Consider the following 26,208-nt stretch of genomic DNA (forward strand, 5'->3'; position numbering starts at 1 on the left):
AAGAAAACAAAGAAAAGAATTGAGGATAGGTTAACATAGCTCTGGCACAGCATCAAATGTCCTAATATTCACATTGTAGGAATCTAAGGAGAAATGAGAAAGGGATAGAAAACTTATCTAAAGAAATAACAGCTGAAAGCTTCCCTAACCTAGGGAAGGAAACAGACATCCAGATCTAGGAATCAGAAAGATCCCCAAATAAGATGAACAAAAGGAGATCCACACTAAGACATATAATAATTAAAACGTTAAAGATCAAAGACAAAGAAAGAATATTAAAAGTAGTGAGAGAAAAGCATCATGTTACCGACAACGGAAATTGCACAAGGCTCTCAGCTGATTTTTCAGCAGAAACTCTACAGGCAAGAAAGGAGGGACACTGATATACTCAGAGTGCTGGAAGGAAAAAGCCTCCAACCAAGAATGCTCTCTACCCAGTAAGGTTATCACTCAGAATTGAAGGAGAAATAAAGAACTTCATAAAAAAACATAAAAATAATTCACCACTACTAAACCAGCCTTTCAAGAAATGTTAGAAAGGGACTTCTTGAAGAAGACAAGACTCTAACTACAAGACAAAAATTTAAGAAAGGGAAAAATTTTCACTGTTAAAGCAAACAGAGGAGAGGTAGTAGACCAATTACTTAAAAGCTAGTATAAAAGTCACAAAGTCAAAAGCAATAAAATCAATTACACCTAAAAATTAGTTAAGAGAATCACAAAATAAAAAGATACCATATAAATAATGTAAAACATGATACCATATACATAAAATGTGGAGGGGAAGAAATAAATGTAGCATTAGAATGAGTTCAAACTTAAATGACTATCAGCTTAATACAGATTGCTATATTCAAAGGATGTCATATAAGAACACCATGGTAATGACAAACAAAAAGCTTGTAAGAGAGAAAAAGGAAAAAAGAAGGGAATCCAACCATAACATTACAGAAAGTCATAAAGCCCAAGAGGAAGAAAGGATCAGAAAAGAAAAAAACAACTGGGAAACATTTAACAAAATAGCAGTAAGTACATGCGTATCAATAATTACTTTCAATGTATATGGACTAAATGCTCCAATCAAAAGGCACAGGTAAATGATAGGGCAAAAAAAATAATACCCATCTATTTGCAGCTTGAAGTGTCTCATTCACTAAGGGTGAAACTGAAGGGATAGAAAAAAAAATTATATGCACATAGGAACAAACAAAAGCTGGAGTAGCAATACTTACATCCAACAAAATAGACTTCAAAACAAAGAAAGTAAGAAGAGATGAAGAAGGACATTATCTAGTAAAGGAATTGGTCCAAGAAGAGGATATAATTGCAAATATCTATACACCCAACATAGGCATTCCTAAACATATAAAGCAAATACTAACAGACCTAAAGGGAGAAACTGACAGTAACACAGTAACAGTAAGGGACTTTATCATCCCACTCATATCAATGGATATATCATCCAAACAGAAAATAATTAAAGAAATATTGGCATTGAACAACACATTAGACCAGATGGTCTTAATAGGTATACACAGAACATTCCACCCAAAAGTGGGAGAATCCACATTCTTCTCAAGTGCACATGGACTATTTTCCAGAATAGATCATATATTAGGCCACAAAACAAGTCTCATTAAATTTAAGAAGAATGAAATTACATCAAGCATCTTTTCAAACTACAATGGTATGAAACTAGAAATCAATTATAAGAAAAAAACTGAAAAAAATACAAACACATGGAGGCTAAATAACATACTTCTGAACAATCAATGGATCAAGGGACAGATCAAAGAGGAAATCAAACAATACATGGAAACAAATGAAAACAGAAACAATGGTTCAAAAACATGTAGAATGCAACAAAAGTGGTTCTACAAGGGAAGTTTATAGCAATACAGGCCTACCTCAAGAAACACGGACAATCTCAAAACAATCTAGCCTTGGAACTAAAGGAACTTTTAGAAAAAGAAGAACAAACAAGGCCCAAAATTAGTAGGAGGAAGGACAATAAATATCAGCACAGAAATAAATGAAACAGAGATGAAAACAATAGAAAAAAACCAATGAAAAAAACAGCCGGTTCTTCAAGAAGATAAACAACTTAGTGAGGCTTACCAAGAAAAAAGAGAGGCCACAAAATCAGAAGTGAAAAAAAGAGAAGTTTCAACTGACACCACAGAAATTCAAAGAATTTTAAGAGAATTCTACAAAAAATTATATACCAATAATTTGGACAACCTAGAATAAATAGATAAATTTGTAGAAACATACAATCTTCCAAGACTGACCCAGGTGGAAACAGAAAATCTGAACAGAACTACTAGTAATGAAATAGAATTGGTAATCAAAAAACTCCCAATAAACAAAATTCCAGGACCAGATAGTCTCACGGGTAAACTCTACAAAATATTCAACCTATATAAGTATTATAAAAAGTAGAAGAGGAGGGAATAGTTCCAAACTCATTCTATAAGGCTAGCATTACTCTGAAACAAAACCAAAGACACTACAAAAAAAGAAAATTACAGACAATATCTCTGGTGAACATAGATGCAAAAGTTCTCAACAAAATACTAGCAAACTGAATTAAAAAATACATCAAAAGGATCATTCATCACTACCAAGTGGGATTTATTCCAGGGGTGCAAGGATGGTACACTGTCTGGAAATCATCCAATGTGATAGACCTCATTACAGGAAGGATAAAAACCCTATCACAATAGATACTGAAAAAGCATTTGACAAAACTCAACATCCATTCATGCTAAAAACTCTCAACAAAGTGGGCATAGAGGGAACATACCTCAACATAACGAAGGCCATATATGACAAGCCCACAGCTAGCATCATACTCAGTGATGAAAAGCTGATAGCTTTTCCTAAAATCAGGAACAAGACAAGGATGCCCACTCTTACCACTTTTACTCAACACAGTACTGGAAGTTCTAGCTATAGCAATAAAAGAAAAGAAAAGGCAATCTATTCAAATTGGTAAGGAAGAAGTAAAACTATTGCTATTTGCAAATGACATGATACTATATATGGAAAACCCTAGAGACTTCACCAAAAAACTATTAGAATAACTGAATTCAGCAAAGTTGCAGGATACAAAATTAATACACAGAAATCTGTCGCATTCCTATATACTAATGATGAACTAGCAGAAAGAGAAATCAGGAAAATAGTTCCATTTACAACTGTATCAAAAAGAATGAAATACCAAGGAATAAACCTAATCAAGGAGGTGAAAGACCTGTACTCTGAAAACTGTAATTCATTGATGAAAGAAATAGAAAAAGAGACAAATAAATGGAAAGTGATCCCAAGCTAATGGATAAAAAGAATTAATATTGCCAATGACTATCCTGCCCAAAACAATTTACAGATTCAATGCAATCCCGATCAAAATACCAAGGCATTTTTCAATGAACTAGAGCAAATACTCCTAAAACTAATGTGAAACAACAAAAGACCCAAAATAAACAAAGCAATCCTGAGAAAGAACAACAAAGCTGAGGTTATCATCCTTCCTGGTTTCAAGCTATTCTTCAAAGCTACAGTGATTAAAATAAACAGTATGGTACTGGCACAATACCTACATGGATCAATGGAGCAGACTAGACAGCCCAGAAATAAACCCATACATATATGACAAAGGGGGCAAAAATATACAACAGGGAAAAGACATAGTCTCTTCAATAAATGGTGTTGGGAAAACTGGACAGCTACTTGCAAGAGAATGAAACTGGATTACTAACACCTTATAAGAAAGTAAACTTGAAATGGATTAAAGACCTAAATGTTAACACACGAAACAAAAACTCTTAGAAACAAACATTGGCAGGAATCTCTTGAACATCAGTCTCTTGAACATCAGCATGAGTAACTTTTTTCTGGGTATGTCTCCCTGGGAAAGGGAAACATAAGCATGAATAAGCAAGTGGGACTATATCAAACTAAAAAGCTTCTGTACAGCAAAAAAAAAACCATAAACAAAATGAAAGGCAACTTACTGTATGGGAAAAGAATTTGCAAATGATGTATCCGATGAGGCGCTAATATCCAAAATACATAAAGAACCCATAAAACTCAACACCAAAAGAACAACCCAATTAAAAAATGGAGAAGATCTGAACAGACATTTTTCTGGAGTAGACAGACAGATGGCCAACGGGCATATGGAAAGATGCTCCACATCACTAATCATCAAGGCAAGGCAAATTAAAAGCACAATGAGATATTACCTCACACCAGTTAGAATGGCTACTGTCCAAAAGATAAGAAATAACAAGTGCTGGCGAGGATGTGGAGAATGGGAACCCTCCTACACTGTTGGTGGGAATGCAAATTGGTCCAGCCACTATGGAAAACAGTGTGGTGGTTCCTCAGAGAACTAAAAATAGGAATACCATAGGACCCAGCAATTCCACCTCTGGGAATTTAGCCAAAGAAAACAGAACCACCAATTCAAAAATATATATGCATACCTATGTTTATTGCAGCATTATTTACAATAGCCAAGATATGGAAGCAACCCAAGTGTCCATTAATAAATGAATGGATGAAGATGTGGTACATATATACAACGGAATATTACTCAATCATAAAAAAGGAAAACTTTCCATTTGCTACAGTGTGGATAGACCCAGAGAGTACCATGCTAAGTGAAGTCAAAGATAAATACCATTATAATTTTGCTTACATGTGGAATCTAAAGAAAAAAACAAACAAAAAGGAAATAGACCCATAAATATTGACAACAGACTTTGGTTACCACAGGAGAAGGAAGTAGGGAGGGGCAGGGGGTGAAATTGGTGAAGGAGATAAAAAGGTACAAACTTCTAATTATAAATCAGTCATAGGAATGGAAGTATAATACAGAGAATATAACCACTAATATTATAATATCTTGGTATGGTAGCAGGGCTAACTACACTTACCATGGTGAGCATTTAGTTTATATATTTATATATATATATAAAATTACCAAATCACTATGTTGTATATCTGAATCCAATATAATATTGTACATCAATATATTCTAATTTTAAAAAAATATTAATGACCAAGAATGTTAAAAAAATACTTCTGTACTGGGAAAGATCTTTTATGCAAAGTAAAAAAGAAGTTTCAAACTAGGAAAAACAATATTATCTGTATAAACATAAAAATTTTCAAATATAAACTCCTCTTATAAATAAATAAGATTGATTTTGTTGAGTAGGAAAGAAAGAGATAGAAAATCTGTTCGGCTCAGTTCAGCTTTGAGACCTTTCCTACCAATAAGCTATGGAGTGAGGTAAGGAAGCGCAAACACAACCACTGTAGCAAGGGGGGACTATACAGCAGGCAGCCACCCCAACAGAAGGCTCCTACAGTTACCCACGTCTGTGAGCTTCTATTTTGCAGCTGATAAATGACAAAGGTACAGGCACAAAGGCACTAAAGACATTGCTTAATCAAACAATTTTAATCAATAGTAAGCAGCAAAAGTGCAGTTACATGAAAAGCTCCATATTTCATGTGTTTAAATTATTTTTCATTGTCTTTACTTATAAGATGTTGAAGGTGGGACCCACTGTTGAATCTTCCTTCTAGTGGTAGAATAAGGTACGTATTGTTCTGGAGTGCCACTCAGATTGAATTTATGGTTTGTCCACATGAATTTACGAGCAGTAGGTGGTTTTACTGTTGGAGGATCATCGGTCATACAGTGAAGCCAACGATGCCTAAAGGAGAAAAATAAGACAGTTACGAAGAGGCAGTACATCAGTGGAAGGAGGGTTAAGAGGAGCTATTCTATATATATATATAAAGAACTCATATGCCTCAACACCAAAAAAACAAATAACCTGGTTAAAAAATGGGTGGAGGACCTGAACAGACATCTCTACAAAGAAATACAGATGGCCAACAGGCACATGAAAAGGTGCTCCACATTGCTAATCATCAGGGAAATGTAAGTCAAAAACCACAATTATACATCACCATCCAAAAGACAAGAAATAACAAGTGTTGGCAAGGATGTGGAGAAAAGGGAATCCTCCTATACTGTTGATGGGAATGTCAATTGGTGCAGCCACTGTGGAAAGCAATATGGAGGTTCCTCAGAAACCAAAAATGTAACTACCATATGACCCAGTAATTCCACTTATATACATTTACCCAAATAAAAACTCCTGACTAGAAAAGATATATGTACCCTTATGATTACTGCCATATTATTTATAATAGTGAAGATACTGAAGCAACGAAAGTGTCCATTAACAGATGAATGGCTAAAGAAGATGTCATACATAAACACAAAGTACTATTATTCAGCCATAAAAAAAACCCTGCCATTTCCAATAACATGGATGGACTTAAAGGGCGTTATGTTAAGTGAAATAAGCCAGGTAGAGAAAGACAAATACCATATAATTTCACTTATTTGTGGAATGTGAAAAATGAACAGAAGAGCAACAGACTCATAGACACTGAGAAGTGACTGATGGTTACTGTGGGGAAGGGGCTGGAGTGAGTAGGTGGGGAGGGTAAGGGGGATAAAGGGGCACAAAATTTCTTAATAATAATATAAGCTGGTCATGGAGATAGTAGTACAGCATGGAGAATGTAGCCAATGATTCTGCAACATCTTCCTATGCTGACACATAGTAACTATAATAGTGGGGGTGAGGACTTAATAATATGGGTAACTGTTGAACCACTGTGTTGTGTACTTGAAACCAATATAAGATTGTATATCAATGATATTTCAATTTTAAAACATTTCAGTTTTACATGATGAAAGAGTTCTGGAGAGCTGTTTATCAACAATGTGAATATACTTAACACTCTGAACCGTATACTTAAAAAGCATTAAGATGATAAGTTTTATATATTTTTATCACAATTAAAAAGGAAAAAGAATTTTTTAAAGACAAAAAAAGAGGAGCTATTTTGTTTCTTGAGCTCAAATCTCAGCTCCATCACTTACTAGCTGCACTTTTCTATGCTTTAGTTTTTTTCATCTGAACATCCTTAATTTCTCAGGATGGTATAAGGATTAAATGAGATAATAATACACATAAGGCACCTAGAAAAATTCTGCATAGTAGGTATTTAACAAATGTTAACTATTCCAATTACTGTCACTAGAGTTCATCAAATCTAGAACACCATCAGTTTTACGATATACCATTATTTTATGTATCCCTAAGACAGAAAATGCTTTTAATTAAATCATGCCACTACTGATTATAATATGTATCCTAATTGTAGATGTAAAAATGTGTTTTAGAGTTGATGAAAACAGAGTTGCTATTAGATGCCGGAGGCTGGCTCTGGAGCCATGGCATGCTCATTGGCTCCGGCTCATGAAATTCTAGTTTAAACCCAGTGAGGCTCCTGCTGAAAAGAGTGTCTCTGCATGTACCTTAAATTCAAGCTTAAGTCTTAAAACTAAACAACATATGATTTGTTATAGTAAAAATATTAACTCACAGTCCAAAGTTCACAAGAACTTCAGTTTTAAGTGTTTAACAATTTAATTTCAAAGGAAGCTGGGTGCCTGGAATAGAAGGGGAAGAGCAGTGACGCACTGCTAATGACAGAGAAAGGAGGACTCAAAGTCCCAGCGGCCAGGAGCAAGCTGGGTTTGTAAGGGAAAAGGGACGAGAGATTCACAGCAGATCCCGCAGAGCCAGAAGCTCACAAGACGCGCCCCTGTGGAAAAAAGCAATGAGAGACGCGCAGACAACTGCAGCCTCAAGAAAAAAAAAAGAATTGCCCAACTACAGAAAAAAGGACAGGTAGAAGAGATTTCAGTAAAATAGCTAAGGCCAAAACTAATGAGAAAAATTTGTGTTGCTATGTAAGTTTAAAGATATTTGCTAGCAGGAATTGATAGCTGTATAGCTAAATAACTGGCTAAAATCAGTAAGCATAGAGATAAATTAATATTACTGCAGCTATATTTGTGTCTAGAGGTCTGTCATGACCAGCTAACATGATGAAGGATGAAGAAGTCTATACATATTGAGCTGGTGTCTCTCCTGCATCCCCAAAGGAACCTGGGGATCAGCAGAAGGAACGCGGACCAATAACCCCCAACTACTAACACAAGCTCTCCCACTGGGAGACGCTGGTGGGGAGATGGATTTGCTGCCCAAACTGAGACTGTTACTTATCAAAGGGCTTTATGTAAGCTTAAGGTACAGAAGAAGTATTTAACTTTTACTTTACTGAGGCAGCTTAAGTAACTAATTTTTGAATAATAACAAGAAAAATTTTATTCAAATAACTTCTGTCCAGACCCCCGAAGGTTAAAATATTTAAGGAACCAGAGTCCAAAGCATATATATTCCTGTTCAGTTACTTAAGTGAGGAATTGACAATTTCATGAAGTCACAAAAAATTCTCAAGAAAGTGAAAAGTTTTTGTTTACGACAATACATAAAATCTGAAAATGTGTATCTCTTAAGGCTACAGATAAGAGTCAGGGAATGAGCAAATGATAATTTATTCTCATTATGGCACTACAGAGAAATACAGGAAACAAGACAATGCTAGGTTAATACAACCCTTCTGTTATCATGATTATTAAATAAAGGCCAAATAAATCATACCCTTTAGAATTCCACATCAGAAGAATTTTTGTGAAACAGATTTTTCTCCCAGGTCATTTTTATTCCAACTCATTAAAGATGCCAATGTACTAACAGCATTGTCCAGAAAACTATGTGGCAGCTGGCATTAGACCCACTTCAAATTTATGTCACTGTTACTATCTTAAAGGACAAAATTACTTAAACTTGATGACAAAGTCAGTGAGACTACAAATAAAGAAACTGACAGAAAGGGAAAAAGCTTCAAATACAAAAGAGATAAGTACTTATTTTGAAAATATACTCCATTTTGGGAAAAACTCAGTACTCAAATATAGTGAAGTGTGTCATACAAACTGAAAACAAGGATATTAAATCACAATTACAACACAACTCAGTGGAAATAAATCCTGCAAGTGGTTGATTCTATTTTCAGTTGTATAAGAGGAAAAAGTGTTAAAGAACAAGGAAGACTTTCTCCTTTGAAAAATATAATACATTACTTAAATAAATGGTCCCTTGGTTTGAGGTTGTCAGCTGCTCAAAGTCCAAAATGGAGAGATGTATTGGTTAAGAAAGAATAAAAGCCAAACAGGAAATTTAAGGTAAAACATATGCCATATAAAATAGATCTTTAAAAATCACTGCAAATGAAAGCAGACTTAAAGATTGGTATTTACCAAAACCTAAAAACCAAACAATCCTATTTCAAAGTGGTCAGAGGACCTGAACAGACATTTTCCCAATGAAGACAGATGGCTAACAGACACATGAAAAGATGTTCCACATCACTAATTATCAGGGAAATGCAAATCAAAAACACAAGGGTGCATCACCTCACACTAATCAGAATGGCTAGTATCAAAAACACAAGAAATATCAAGTGTTATTAGCAACGATGCAGAGAAAAGGGAACTCCTTGTACAACGTTGGTGGGAATGTAAATTGGGACAGCCACTAGGGAAAATAGTATGGAGGTTCCTCGAAAAATTCAAAATAGATGTATCATATGACCCAGTAATTCTACTTCTAGTTTTTTACCTGAAGAAAATGAAAACACTAATTTGAAAGTATACATACACCTATGTTTACTGCAGCATTATTTACAATAGCTAAGATATGGAAGCAACCTAGGTGTCCATAGATAGAACTGGTAAAGAGCATGTAGTACACACACGCACACATGCTGGAATATTACTCAGCCATAAAAAAGAAGGAAATCTTATCATTCACAACAACCTGGATGAACCTAGAGAGTATTATGCAAAGTGAAATAAGTCAGAGAAAGACAAATACTATATATCAATTGTATGTGGAATCTAAATAATAAAACAAACAAAAGAGAAACAGACTAACAAATACAGAGAACAAACTGGTGGTTGCCAGGAAGGAGGAGGTGGGGGGATAGGTGAAATGGATGAAAGGGATTAAGAAGTACAAACTTCAGTTAAAAGATAAGTAAGTCACAGGGAATGCAAAGTATAGCAGAAGGAATATAATCAATAATATTATAATAACTTTGTATGGTGACAGACAACTATACAGTTGACCCTTGAACATGGGTTTGAACTGCAAAGGTCCATTTATAAATGAAATGAATTTTAAAAAAATATATACATATTGGAAAGGTTTTTGAAGAAGTGACAATTTTTAAAAACATGCAGATGAACCACGTAGCCTAGAAATATTGAAAAAACTAAGATAAAGTTAGATATGTCATGAATACATAAAATATATACACATAACAGTCTATTTCATCATTCACTACCACACAATCAATAGTATGCTATTAGGTGGTAAGGTTTTGGGGAGTCAGAAGCTGTATGTGGATTTTTTGACTGCATGGGGGTCAGCAAACCTAAAGCTAGGTTGTTCAACGGTCAGCTATATCATACCACAATGAGTTTTGTAATGTGTATAAATGTCAAATAACTATGTTGTATACCTGAAACTAATATCATATTGTATATCATGTATACTTCAATTAAAAATAAATTTAAAAAATAATAAAAACCTTTGCTAATTTGGTAGCAAAAAGCAAAAATAAGAGAAAAATAAAGGGAGGTATGGGTTGAAGATGGAGGGCCACATGATGGGAGGAGCCTGGGCTACTGGGTCTGTCACCTGGGAGCAGTCACCCCCTTTCAGGAACACCTGAACTGAACAGGAACATGCCGGCTCCACAGAAAATCCATGAATTGTAGCCCCTGCCGGATCTAATTGATTTCTTCTGCGTTGTTAGGATTGGAATCTTGGTCTCTTAGTTAATGCCTCTGGGGACACCCTTCAGTCCTGTGCCTCTGAGGAGGGAAATCTCTAGAAACTCTGAGGGCAGCACCCAGCTTCCCTACAGCAGAAGGAAATTAAATTAGAAAAATGAGCCTTACCTGGGGATGGGGCCCCACCACTCTGCCTTGACTTCCTCTTGGGCACAGAAAGGGACATAGCCTGATGCTGTTTTGACCTCAAGGCTTTCTGTGGGGCAAGGGGGGGCCAGAACTGTGCAGCCCCAGGCTGCTATCAACTCCTTCCGTTTCCTCCAGGGCCTATATAATTGAGATCACTATTTCAGGGCAAAGTTAGGGAGAACTCTTTTCCAGAACCTGGCTGGCCTGCTCCTCCCCAGCCCAACTGATCTGCCCTGGTTGTCAGGCACCTCTTTACCTTAGAGAAAGAAACTCCGAAGGGTTCTGAGGAGTGGTTGTGGTCCACAGGACACTGGCACTTGGAGGCAGAGCAGTGGAGCCCTACTCAGACACGGAGGGCCTGTTGCCTGACACTGGATCCACTTTACAGCTGATCCTGCAGAACCTGTGGGATGCTATTCCGGTGATTTCTGGAAGCTTGGATACCTCCCAGGTCTCCCTGCTTTTCTCTGGGAGATCCTGGTATATAACTATGGTGATGGTTTTGATAGTAAAGAGACAATATGTTTTAAGAAGAGTGAAGACACTAGGCAAAAGGTGTTCTGCCCTCAAATCTGTGGAATATGTAGTGAGAATACTGGACCAATGACACCCTCAGGCTGCCTGGGGTAGAGACCAGTCCTCTCATGCTACAAATCTTGTGCCTGTCAGCAATGAATACAAACCTAAGCAGGTTGTCACTTCATGACATTGTTGACTTTCTGGAAAAGGTACAGAAGAGCTAGTCTCTTAAATTTTCCCAAGTGACTGATGTAAAAAAAAACTTCCACCTTAAAAGCAACAGAGAAGGATGGAGAAGAAAATAATGGATCATATGAAAGAAAACACTCATCTTTCAGAAAGTCCCTAACTGCTCAACCAAGAAATTGAGAGATGGAAGCAGACAGTCCAGGAAAAGGAAGAGGAGAAAGAAAGGCTGGAGCAGTAGAACACAGAAATGGAGCAGGTCCTAAAAGATAAAGTCAGCCAATTAATACCACGGGCTGAAAACCTGTGGACGAACCCCTTGCCTGATATCGTTTGAGGTCACTTAGATCACCTGGGCTGGGAAGTCAAGCAGAAGAGGGAAAACGGTGAACACCCCATCCATTGGTCAGAAATTGACCTGAAGGATGTCACTGGTGAGGAAAATCAAGAAATAGCCAGACAATTGTGGGAAGAAAGAAAACAAATGAAGAGTTTATAGGACAAACAAATCTCTAAACTGAGGAAGCATTTTTGCAGTGTGAAAATTCACAGCTTTAGAGTGGAATTCAGCAGCTAAAGCTGAAGCTTCAAACTGTGCCTGAATCAGAGGAAATTGTTTGGGGAGGAAATGCACTGCTAGAAATCAAGAAGAAACTTCCCAACAGGGGTAGAAACATCAACTCCACATAACAGATTCACAACCTTTGCAAGAAGATGGCCAAACACATCAACAAAGAATTGGAGAGAGAGACAATTCTTACTATCAAAAAGGCTCAAGAAAGCAGGACGGTAGCTGTGTTCACAGAAAAACCTCAAGGAGCTAAGAAAAGGAAATGATCCCAACAGGCAAATGCTGGCCAGCGCTGAGCCCAACTCCCAGCCTTTCCCAGGTGGCCCCTCTGCTCCTGCGGCTCCACCCACAGTCCAGAGGCCCAGACGTGTAAGGGGATCCCCCAGATCCTCAGGGCCCCAGGAAGGAGGAGGCTCACGCCATGATCGCCCAGCGATGTGGAGTCACCTACAGGTCTGACTCAGCTCAGAGCAGCTGGGTCCTGAACACCCACACCATGGCATAACATCTGCATGTGTTTTAAAGGAATTTTGATTTATCTCTTCTTGGTTTAGCTACTATTTAATTGATGCTACAATTGCACTTATTCAAGTAGATAGAGCACTATCATTTTAAGATAGTATTTTTCAAATATTCATGTAATATAAAAAAAAGATTGGTATTAATAACAAAGAAGAAAGTTTAATATTCCCTTTCAGAAAATTCCCAGAAGTAAAACATTACTAAATACAGCAATGCAGGCAGCTCTGAATTTTTCTTCTCTTTGGATAATATACATTATTCACTTTGGAAATCAAGGCTGGCTTCTCACCATAATACTCATGTTTCAGCTGTTTTCATTTTAACATCACTGAGCACAGAAATACCAAAGATTTTTTCAATTCTTCAAAAAATAAATATGAAAGACTTTAAACTCAGTTATTTTTTGAGGTAAAAATATTCACCATACTAAAATTATTATTACTCCATCTAAATTTAGTTGATGAAACATTCTCATACATATCATTCAGCCACTTATTAATATTGTGTTATCGATACTTCAATTAAAAAAAGAAAAAATATTTTAATAATTGTGCTGATTGTTTTAATAAAGTGGAAAATTGCACATAATATTGAGAAAAAGAAAACAAAACTGCATGATCATAAACACAACACATGAAAAATTACTTAAGAGGACTAAAGGAAATATGCCAGACGTTGACAGTGTTTGTCTCTTAGGAAGTTATGCAGCTTATCCCCGCTCCCTTGCTATATTCTGTAAACTTTTCTGATCTCCACATTTTTTTTCAAGAACAGATTCCATTTAGATTCAGAGAAGCTCACACTGCCAAATCGACAAGGACACTTCTCTGTTCCTATCTTAATCTCTCAGCAACAATCAACTAGCCTTCCCATTTTTGTTGAAATGGCTAGTCTCTTTTGCCTTCCCATCCCTTGCTGGCTACTTCTCATTCTTAGGGCCTCTGTCCTAAGCTCCAGATTCATATATCCAGCTGTTGACTTGACATACCTATTCTCTTGGATTTCTGACAGTATCTCAAACTTAGTACATTCAAAAAAAAGAAGCATGATTCCAGTCCTCCCCTGCCCACTCCTATCTTACCCTTCTTCTGACAAAAGGCATCACCATCTATCCAACCACTCAAATCCCAAACCTATGAATTACCCATTATTCTTCTCAATCACCTCCAAGCAATCCCCTACCACTTGGTGCCATACTTTTCTACAAAGTCTTCTAGAACATCTTATACTAACTAAAAAAAAGCTGACCACAATAATGTTAAGTATTCTAAATAAATTAACCTTACAAGAGTAAAAACATTTGTTAATTTCATGGTGGCCCTAGGAAGGGACAAAATTAATTTGTTAAAAAAAGAAACCAGTCAACATTCACTATTATTTTAAAATGAATGTATTTATGTATTACTAGAGTGATTTAGCCATTAATATTAAGAAAAAAATTAATATACAAGCAGAGACTAGTGTACTCCATTAAGGGAGAAAAGTACTTAGACACGAACAGAAGGTGCCACCAAGTGGGGAAAAAAGTAAATACACAGATGAGAAAAATCTAGGCAAGCCATATTTGATTTTTTTTTTTAACTTGGTTCAAAGGACTTCAGAGTTCCAATACTTCAAACCACAAAAAAGCATCTTTGTTTTTCTTGACACAAGTGAAAACAGTAGTTTCAACTATTACATATAAAATAGCCCAAACTTTCTATCCTCAACCTTTTACCTTGTCAAATTTCATGTAGATACGAATTACTTGGTTTATCTGTCACTAATTCTATGCAAAAGAACTACCATAAATATGAAAACAAAGACTTGGGTGCACTACTGTACAGACAGCGGCAATTAGCTAACTTAAAACAAAGGTAAAATTAAGGGCAATCCAACGTGGTATTAAACAGTAGTTGTAGCCTTCTGACATACTTGGAGTATTCTTTTTAATTAAATTAAACTAATGTGAATTCCTTTAGAAATTAAAATTTCATTTCTGATCCCCTAAGAGAATAAAACTAGATAAGAAATGAAGGTACTATAACCAAGAAAAGTAACAGACACTAAGCTATTGTACAGTATTATACTCTACCAGCTGGTATCACTACATGACTATAAACTCCAAAACTCACCAGTGCCTGACATATAGTGGGGTGCTCAACAAGTTTTTAACGAATGAACTACTTTTAAGCTGAGAACTGTGCTAGGTTCTAGGTAGTCTTTTATTTTCAAGGTACATGTAGCTCCATGGCCCTTTCCAGACATGTGCACCAGCATGTACACCTTTTGTTTACCTACTGACTGACATAGCAGCCTTACTGGCTGCTGACACAGTAAAAGAAATGAAGACCTCAAGATGGGACAGATACAATTAACTATTTTCCCATAAGATTTTGAATGTTCCCACACGATTAGGGAACATTAAGTGAACCACAGAAACTCACTAGAGATATTCCCTGAATCTGTCAAGAACACTGATGGCTTCTGAAGGAAAATCCTTCTCTAGGTGTGATTATGCAGCTACTCAACAGATTCATAGGCTACCATGGACGACACCCGGCACCAGGACAGAGGACAGGAACCACAGCTGCCAGCTGGGCAACATCAGGTGTTCCTCTCACTGAAGTCTTTGCAGTAGTTCCTGCGGGTGGCTGCTCAACCAGCCATCCAGGACCTATTTTCTTTGATTTCTTACGTAGTTAACAGAGCACAAGTTCAAGAGAGATGAGAGGTACAGCCGGCAGGTGCAGGAGCTGCCTTGACTTAAAAGCTCCATGCTCCACAAAGCTACCATCTACCATCTGTAGTAACAAATCTGTATGCATAACTTCAGGAATCCCATTGTCACAAGGGGCATAACACTTCTAAGAGCAGCAACCTCAGGGAAGCCCACACATTGCTAACTCATCAAGCATTTATAATTCCTTTCAATCCACATGCAGTTTACCCACCAAGGATCACTTTTATCTAGCAATATACCACAGTCCTCCCTTAGCCACAGGGCCTATGTTCTGAGACCCTGTGGAAGCCTGAAACTGTGGATAGTACTGAATCCTATAAATAGTATGTTTTTTTCCTATACATATACACCTATGATTACGTTTAGTTTATAAATTAGGAACAGTAAGAGATTAAAAATAATAACAAAACAGAACAATTGTAACAATGCGCTGTAAGAAAAGTTTAGCAGCTGTGGTTTCTCTCAAAATATTTACACTGTCCTCCCCGCTCCTTCCTGGAATGATGGGAGATGACAAAATGTCTGCATGATGAAATGAAGTGAGGTGAATGACATAGGCATTGTGACATAGTATCAGGTTACTACTGACCTCCTGACAATGTCAGGAAGAGGACTATCTGCTTCCAGACCGTGGGTAAATGGAACTATGCAAAGCCAAACAGTGAATAAGGAGTTATTACAGTAGTTGATACAAGATTAGAATCTGGTTTCCACAGTCACAGAGCTAGGCGGAGTTTAACTGAAGTTCAGGTTCTCTTAACCCTTTTACCCACAATGTATGAACTTAAATTGCATATTACAATAAGTAAAATCACACTGAAGTCCTACCTCCAGCACCAACCTCTATCCTGACCTAAAAACTAGTGTTTTCAACTGTCTACCCACCATCTACACTTGGCTGTCACAAAACAGAATTCTTGATTACTTCTTCCAAGTCTGCTCCCCCAGTCCTATCCTGTCTTCCTCTTCTCTGCAAATGTACCACTAGTAGTTCAAGCCAAAAATTCTGAAGTCATCCTTGACTTCTTTTTTCTGTCAAAATCTGGTTGACTCCATCCAACTTCAAACTGTATCCCTGTGGTAGGCAGCTTCTAACAGCATTCATATCCTGGTATTCACACCCTTGTGTAATTTTGTAAGATCATAAAAAATATATATATTGCTCTCTGCACCAGGTTCCTAGTAGAGCTCTTAAAGCCCTTGTAATTTCCCAAGAGCATTAGAAACATCTATTGTTCAAGCATTTGTCTCTGAAACTGTCCCTGACCCAGGGCTCCTAAAACCCTTTTAAATTCCTAAGTAATAAGAGTACTAGCGGGATCTCTTGTTCTAATGCTGGGGGGTTGGAGGGGGCGGGCTGTCCTCGATGATTATCCTCAGGGCCGGTTACCTGAAAGACATATTGTTTTTCTTTGAATACAAGATAAGGGGCTGGTTACCTGAAAGACATATTGTTTTTCTTTGAATACAAGTAATATTATCTCCAACACACAGTCCTTTTTGCACCTGTGGTTCTTGTTTCCAGGAGATCTTTCCACCCACCCCTGGCTTGCTCCCTCCCCTTTTCAAATGTCACTTCCTCAAAGAACCCTTCCCTAAGTCCTAAATAAAACAGCCACCTGACCCTTCCTTTGCTCTTTATCCCTTTATGAATGACAGCTTCATATTATCTTCCTTGCATTTGCTGTTGCCTAATATGTACAACACATTTGTTTTTCTGCCTCCCTCCATGAGAGCAAGGACTTTGCTTTCTTCACTGCTGTATCCCCAATGCCTACAATGGTTCTTGGTACCTGGTAGTAGGCAAGTTATTTGAATGAATAAAGATGATAAATTGTATCTGTTATTCACTCTTCTGTATGTAAAATAATACCTGGCTCTCTAATCAACCTAGCTTCAAATTTATTCATGGATCAGTCAAAGGTAAGACCCACAGACTGAGAATTCCACAAAGTATTACACTAAGCAAAGTGGGGGTGGAGTCTGAGAAACAAAACACCTGAGCTTCTCCAACACCACTTCTCCCTAGAAGACTCATTACAGGGCTTAAAGCTTCCTTACAAAGGTACTTAAAGGTACTCAGCCCTTAGAGGGCTCCTCTCCACAAAGAAATTCAGCTTTGTGTCCTCAATTGCCCTTAGGTACCTGCTAGAGTGATCTTATCTTCTACAGGTTTCAACTTGTTTTCCATGTGATCTCAAATCATACAAAAGGACTTGCCCAGCAGAATAGCACTTTTATCTTAACAGATTTTTTACTACTTTATAATTTTAAATGTGTTTCATCTCACATAATCTAAATCAGCTCCCCCAACCCCTCCAAAATATAGACCCCGGGCACTGTTTCATGAGTGATTTAAAGGAGGTGGACCTCAATCTGAAGAAGACAGCCCACAGGCATTCCACATCCTTCCAAGACCAACCCAACCCAAAAGACGTTCAACCAAACAAAATTAGGAGGGCACCTCATCTTAAGCCAACAACAGTCTAGTTAGAGATCTTGGTCTAAAACAGTGCCCCTGACATACAGCATGCCCCTTCAGAGAAGGCAGACAGCAGTAAACCAAAAGTCACAGCTCTTCAGACCTTAACAGAACCATAGATTATTTCCCACTAAAAAGAGCACACAATCCAGCCTCAAATGCAGCATCAGTGGTGCTCTGTCAGGTTAACAGCCAGTAAGTTTTATTATAAAGACATAATCCAATACAGAATCAGAGATATTGTGGGTTTGGTTCCAGACCAGCACAAATAAAATGTTTCAATGAAGTAAGTCAAATCATTTCTTTGGTTTTCCAGTGCATATAAAAGTTATGTTTACACTAAACTGTAATCTGTTAAATGTGCAATAGCATTAGGTCTTTAAAAAAAACAAAACAAAACAATGTACATGTCTTAAAAAATCCTTTGTTGCTAAAAAAATGCTAACCATTACCCGAGCTTTCAGTGAGTCATAATCTTTTTGTTGATGGAAGGTCTTGATCCATGTTGATGGCTGCTGATGATCTGGGTGTTGGTTGAAGGCTGGGGTGGGGGTGGCAATTTCTTAAAATAAGGCAACAATGAAGTTTGCCATATCAGTTGACTCTTGCTTTCAAGAATGATTTCTCTGTAGGATGTGATGCTATTTGATAGCACTTTACTCACTACAGTAGTTCTTTCAATAATGGAGTCAGTCCTCTTAAACCTGCCACTGCTTTATTACTAGGTTTGTATAATATTCTGAACCCTTTGTTGTCATTTCAACAATCTTCACAGCACCTTCTACAGAAGTAGATTTCGTCTCAAGAAACCACTTTCTTTGCTCATCCATAAGAAGCAATTCCTCATCCAGTTAAGTTTGATCATGAGGTTGTAGCAATTCCATCACATCTTTGGGCTCCACTTCTTACGCTAGCTTTGCTCTTTCCACCACATCTGCAGTGACTTCCTCCACTCAAGTCTGAACCCCTCGAAGTCATCCGTGAGGGCTGGTATCAACTTCTTCCAAACTCCTGTTAATGTTGATATTTTAACCTCTTCCCATGAATCATAAATGTTCTTAATGGCCTCTAGAATGGTGAATCCTTTAAAGAAAGTTTTCAATTCACTTTGCCCATGGTCATCAGAGGAATCACTATCCACGGCAGCTGTAGCCTTACAAAATGCATTTTTTACATTTTAAAGACTTGAAGGTCAAAATTATTCTTTCATCCATAGACATACCTTAACTACATACCTTGCAGAATAGATGTTGTTAGCAGGCATGAAAACATTAATCTTGTACCTCTCTCCATCAGAGCTCTTGGGTAACCAGATGTACTGTACACTGTCAGTAAGCAGTCATACTTTGAGAGGAATCTCTTTTACTAATGAAGTCTCAATAGTTTGCTTAAAATATCCAGTAAACCATGTTGTAAACAGATGTGCTGTCATCCAGGCTTTGTTTTTCCATTAATAAAGCACAAAGTAGAGTTTGTATAATTCTTGAGGGCCCTAAGATTTTTGGAACAGTCAATAATCATTGGCTTTAACTGAAAGTCACCAGCTGCATTAGCCCCTAACAAGAGAGTCAGCCTGTCTTTTGAAACCTTTAAGCCAGGCGTTGACTTCTCCTCTCTAGCTGGCATCCAACCTCTGCTGGCTTCCAAAGTCCTAGATGGCATTTTCTTCCAAGAGCAGGCTGTTTTGCCTACATGGAAAATCTGTTGTTTAGCGTAGCCATCTTCATTAATTATCTTAGTAGAGCTTCTGGATAACTTGTAATAGCTTCTGTTATCAGCATTTGCTGTTTCACCTACATTTTTCTATTATGAAGACAGCTTCTTTCCTTAAACTTCATGAACCAACCTCTGCTGGCTTCCAATTTTTCTCTGTAGCTTCCACACCTCTCTTAGCCTTTATATTTTACAGAATTGAAGAGAGTTAGGTTCTTGTTCAGGATTAGGCTTTGGCCTAAGGGAATGTTTTGGGTGGTTTGATCTAACCAAGTCACCAAAACTTTCTCTGTATCAGCAGTAAGGCTGTTTTACTTTTTTATCATTCGTGTGTTCACTGGAGGAGCACTTTTAATTTCCTTCAAGAACTCTTCCCTTGCATTCACAACTTGGCTAAATGTTTGGCATAAGAGTCCTAGAGTTCAGCCTATCTCGGCTTTTGACATGGCCTTCCTCACTAAAGCACACTCATTACTAGTTTTTGATTTAAAGCTAAATGTTTCACTTGAACATTTAGAGGCCTGGTAGGATTGTTAATTGGCCCAATTTCACCACTGCATCTCAGAAAATGGAAAGGCCCAAGGAGATGGAAAAGAAACAGAAGGGCCAGTAAGTGGGAGAGTCAAACTCTTCATTTATCAATTAAGTTTGCCTTCTCATGATACTCCAGAACAATTACAATAACAACATTAAAGATCACTAATCACAAATCTTCATAAAAAATGTATTTTATAAATTATAAAAAGTTCAAAATATTGTGAGAATTACTAAAATGTGACACAGAGACACAGAGCACAAATGCTATTGGAAAAATGGTACAGAGACATGCTTGACTGCCACAAACCTTCAATTTGTAAAAAGTGCAGTATCTGCAAAGCACAATAAGGGAACCACAGTAAAACATGGCATGTGGGCACCACGGTTGTCAAACAACATCACTGACGTGGTCAGTGCTCCTCATTAGTCCAACAAGTAGAACAGAGGTTGAAAATTGGTTGTAGGTGAAATCTTACAAACATGTTTTGGGTAGGTCACATGGTATTTTTTACAAACGATTCTGTCCAATTAAGTAGCTTATTTAATTTAAATAAAATAATTTAAAATTCTTCCTCTATCACATTAGCCACATTTCAAAGTGCTCTGGGTCACATATGGCTAGTAGCTATCCTATAGGATAGCACAGATACAAAATATTTCCATCATCACAGAAAATTCTATTGCATAATGCTGTATTTAAATTCTTAAATGTTTTAAATTAACATTTAAAATCTTTGAAATCTCACAATGAAATACAGATTTTCACCTTTTCCATGAAAAATTATACCTAGGAACCCTTAGCTGAGTTCTCACCTGACAGAACTGGGCAGAGATGAACAGGGCTGCTGCTCTCTGACAGGGTATGTGCTTTTCAGTTCATTACAGTCCCTATACTCTCTATTGTCTCATGTGTGCCCTTCACTCACTTATTACATGCCTGATTTCTAATTAAGTCTTTAGAATAGAATTGAACACTCTGAGATTATCCAAGTTTCTACTCAATAAAGCCCAAAACTATTTTTGATGATCAGGTTCAATGAAAATAAAATGTTCACAGGTAACCTGGTACACTTTTTTCTAGTTTTAATGGAACTTTCTAAACTAAATTGAAAAGATCTCCAGAGTTTAACTGTGTATCAACAAAATGGAATTATTCAGCAATCTATGAAATAGATGTGAGTTCTCTGCTTTTAAATATTTTACATGAATTTGGGTATTTGACTAAAAGCATTTAGAATTTCATTTCAAAATAAGCTTATTATAAAATCACAGTTTTTAGAGACCAAAGGAATTTGAGGCTTTCATTTAACAGATGAGGAAAACTTAGCCACAGGGAAGTTAAGGAACTTGCTTTAACGTTAAACTGCCAGCTAAGATCAGAGCCAGAGTTCTTTATGCCTTTCCCTTCACCTACATTTAGGTGATACTATGGCATACTACCCTTCCACAAAGACAGCCACACCATTACATATCCCAACATGCAATGTGATGCTGACATGCCTGCATCAAGAGGTAGGGTCTACATTCTCTCCTTTTAAATTTGGGCAGAGTTTTCTAATTGCCTCTACAAACAGATTGCAGAATTGATACTAGATGATTTCCAAGATTAAGTCAAATCTTCTGCCTGGTTCTCTTGTGACTCTCTCAGAGCACTTGCTTGAGGAAGCCCAGGTTACATGAGGGTGTTCCAAACCCAGTGGCCCAGCAGTGCCCCCAGCTGACAGCAAGCATCAACTGCCAGACACCGAATGAACAAATCTCCAGATGATTCCAGGATCCAGCCCTTGAGTCTTTCACCTGAGGCCTGACATCCTGGAGCAGATACATGGTATCTCAGCTGTGTATTTCCGAACTCCTGACCCACAAAGACCATGACAGATAAATACTAGTTGTTTTAAGACATTTGTTACCAGCTGTTTTAACCAGGGCAGATGCTTTACAGAACACCAGTGACTGCCTTACAAATAAACAGATATTCAGTAAGTATTTGTGTAATGAAACAAATACTGACAAGCCAAATAAAATAAAATGTCGATTCAGCTTACCATTCAGGGGGCACCATGCTTCCATCCACATTCCAGTAGGTGTTTTTGCCATTCATTTCAGTAGTATATATAACCCATCGCTGACGGCCTGGGTGAAAGATCAACATTTATAAAGATGTGAGGAAATAAAGACAACCTTAAAAAAGAAAAAAAAAAAGCATAACTGCGTAATATCAAAGAAGAAAACCTTTTGACAACTAGTCAAAGCCCAGGTCCTATAAAGACAGCCCTACTGAAAAAAATCAACAGTAACAGAGTCTTCTGTGTGTTACAAAAAATGAAGAGAAAACCTTTTTATTAAGAAAAGCCTTTTATGTGCACTTATGTAAGAGTGATGTTAAAGGAATAGCACCCTGGGTGTATTATACTTCCCAGGAAGTAAATGGCAAGCTTTTCTTAGCCTGTAGGCTGCCAGAAAACTCCTACACAAGGACTAAGACTCTGGGGGTGGGACTCAGGCCTTTCCCACACTGAAAAACCCTTGCTTCTCCCCCAGCACCCCTGACGTGGGAGTAAAAGAGAAAGTAGAGGAATGTGTTCCCAGGTATTTAGGGTATTCAGGAAAGAAAGTGCTTCTCCTGAGACTGAAGCAGGAGAAATGTACTGACAGTGTTCACACTTGAATTGTATGTTTCCATACATATACTTTAAAATGATCACCAGAGATATTTTTGGAAATTGGTGATTATACATAATAAGCAAACATTATAAATGAGGACCAGGTCTCAAATCATCAAAATAGTATGGCTGCAGTCTTTATTTAACAAATTACCATAGTTGGGTCCTAATCACAGTTTACAAGATTGGGTCCTTAAGTCGTGCAAAGACCTGGATTCTAATCAAGACTTTGTCACTTAGTTTCAGGTGGATATTAGGCAAGTTTTATGAGCCTCAGTTTCTTTATCTGTTAAAAGTGGATGATTATACCTACATCTAAAAGCTACTATGAAAAACTAAGTATCACACATATACACCTAGCTCAACATCAAGCATGTAAGTGAATAATAAATGTTAATTCTTTCTACCCCTTCCTCACTGCCCTTACTTTCCAAATAGGGAATACTGAATTCATCCCTATGACGGATTTAAACTAATAAGTAAAAGATACTCTGCATTTACTTTAGTTTTCCTAGGTAAATATATAGTCAACAAATATTGACTTATGCTACTTAAACACGACTTTAACTATTGAAATATATACAGATTTCAGTCAAGATTTGCTTTTTCTATTAGAGATATCCATCTTGAGAATAAGTAAATAAAAATAAACTCTAATCCAGTGAAGCAGGGGAATGTGGAAGCAAATGGAAGACTCAATAAAGGTTTCATAGACTCAGGCCATGACAATTGAGCTGGGCTTTAACAATCTCACAATATATACATACACACATACTATTACCTATATATAATATATATTATACATCACAATCTATAAAATAATACATATTATTTATAATGTGCATACTCAGTCTCAGCAATTCTACTTCCAGGAATTTATTCTTAGAATATGTAAATGAATGTGGATGTAGTTTTGAGTAACTTCACTGCAGCATTGTTTCTAGCAAAAAGTTGAAGGCAATCTAAAAATCTCAATAGTGAAGTGTTTGAAAAAATAATAATTCTTCCATAAGTGGAATACTGTGTTGCTATTAAAAAGAAAGTTGTGAAAAAAAAATTTTTAATAAAAAAACAAATATCCAAACAAAAAATGCTGTAAATTCAATATTGAAAAATGGTCAATGATTTTTACATAAAAATATTTTAGTTTACAAACATGCATAACATAATCCCATGAAATGAAAAATCCCTGTACGTTTACTGTTCATTAAAGAAGCTTCTTGTATATTATGAAAAACAGGATCAAATACCAAAAAATACTATACTCACCAAAAAACTGCTTGTTGTCTTCATAGTATTTGTTTCCATATTTGTCTTCTCCCACTAATGTACCAACCCTCACATCATTTGCCCTGTGAATATCCAAAGAAAATAGGCATTTTTTGAGTGTCTCTTTGTTTAAAACACAAACATAAATGAAGTGAAAATACCAGCTTTGAGAAACAAAGGCTTCTTCATCAATTAGAAAAATGAAGTGTTGCTGGGGATCATCACTAGCTGTATATACTTCTAGCCTTCATCTCCAGGCTCCTGCCACCACTGTTGAAGAATGTGTCAGGTAAGAGCTCTAGAATCCTGCTCATGTTGCCTCCAGTACCATGTTAGACAGCACAAGAAAAGATAAATTAACCTAAATGATATGCTTAAATTACACAAAATATATAAATGCAATATCTTTAAATTACAAGAATACTTTTACCTACTTTCCCTAGGCCATGAGGCACTGGAGTAAGCAAAAACCTTAAGGAAATCAGGAAGCCAAAGTATTTCATCTTAAAATGATACGAATGTCTCCTGGCTTTCCTTCGACCCTTGGGTCTCCAATTCAGTTTACGCGAACGATGCTCTCTGTCCGATTCAATGTCAGGACTAATAGGGACCATTATAATCGCCTTGTTCAACACCTTACCGTGCAGAACAGGAAAGTGTTTTTCCACTTTCCCAAGGTCACAGTAAGCGTTGAGTAGCGCCCATTGGTCTCCAGGAAGCAGAGCTGAGTGCAGCCCAGATGCCCTCACCTCCACGTCACAGCTCTCTCTCTCTGAAGTCTGTCCAGAGAGACCCCTGAACAGACTTCAGCCCGGGGGAAGCAGGACAGAGACTGAGCCAGTCGTCCTTGACAAAAGCTGCGAATTCTCCAAGGTGACCCAAGCCTAGATCTCTTTCCAAGAACTCAGCCAGCGCAAGGCCAGCCCCAGAGGCCCAAGGGCATGGCTCTGGCTACCTACCTGAAAAAAACTCGTAGATAGCCACGGAGGCCGCCGTGCCCGCTAACCTGCTGGAGCCCGCGCTTCAGGACCTGCAGTAACTCCATCTTGCCCTGCAGGCCCACCCTCCCGGTGAGCCGCGGAAAACGCGCCGGGGAGAAGCGAAGCCGTCAGCCGCAGGGAGCCGATCACGGAAGGTTCCCACCCTCCCGCGTGCGTAATACAGAGGTGACTCTGCGCTTGCGCGGAGGTGGAGCTCAGCTGCCTTGCTCGTTCACTTGAAGAGAAGGGCGTTGTTGGTCTCCCAGCAAAGCAAAGGGGCGACGAACTTTGCTTTTTCAGAGATTGTATTTAGAAGGCGGAGAATATGGTGGCAAATTCACTTAGACTAGGCTTCCTCAGGTGGAGGTTTCTCCCATAGGTACCTCAGTTTCTCATCTAAAATGGCTCAGACCACTTCAAAAATCCTTTCTAACGCCAAGATTCCTTAGAAACAAGATATCATTAAGGAATTCACTATTGGGTACATGCTATATGAGCACATATACAAGGATGGTGTAGGTATGGGAGCGAAGAAGAGAAATAGAAAAGTCTGTTTATGTGTAAGATGCTCTCAAGGATTTGGTGATTTAATTGCAAGATTAAAATTAAAAATTTAAACATTTAAAATGTACTACCAGAAAAGCAATTCGTGCACATTTAATCTTAAATAATAAAGAATATTAAATGAACATCATTTCTACTTTTCTAGTGGCTATTTTATGACTTTACATAATATGCTTTAAAACCTATATTCCTTATCAGTTTGGAATATTCTCCTTGATTCTCAGCTATTTGAGATGAGAAATTTAGTATATGGTCCACCTCTTCTCATGTTTTGCTCTTACAGGCTCTAGTCTACCATAAGACATAAGATTTGCATTGTAACTGCTAGCTTTCACAATTGTCTGTGAAAGTCAATACTGAAATGCAGTACTATTACTTGAAACAACTGGTATGATTAGACCCAGAGAAGGAATTTAATTTATGCAACTAAATCTTTAACCCCAAAAGAGAAACTTCCAAATATTGGGACCAAATTTTCTTTTCT

General features: G+C 37.4%; 1 protein-coding gene across 1 annotated transcript; it reads right to left on the reverse strand.

Annotated features, from left to right (window-relative positions):
* Positions 1 to 5,458: 5,458 nt before the first annotated feature.
* NDUFA12 (NADH:ubiquinone oxidoreductase subunit A12) lies at positions 5,459 to 25,339 on the reverse strand. The gene is made up of 4 exons (XM_017654476.3): positions 25,140 to 25,339; positions 24,181 to 24,263; positions 22,294 to 22,381; positions 5,459 to 5,732 (listed from the first exon to the last, which is right to left on the reverse strand). The coding sequence occupies exons 1-4, from the start codon at positions 25,223 to 25,225 to the stop codon at positions 5,552 to 5,554; spliced, it is 438 nt and encodes a 145-aa protein (XP_017509965.1). The 5' UTR covers positions 25,226 to 25,339; the 3' UTR covers positions 5,459 to 5,551.
* Positions 25,340 to 26,208: the final 869 nt, after the last annotated feature.

This window comes from Manis javanica, chromosome 10, assembly GCF_040802235.1.
Source record: "Manis javanica isolate MJ-LG chromosome 10, MJ_LKY, whole genome shotgun sequence".
NCBI classification, from domain to species: Eukaryota; Metazoa; Chordata; class Mammalia; order Pholidota; family Manidae; genus Manis; species Manis javanica.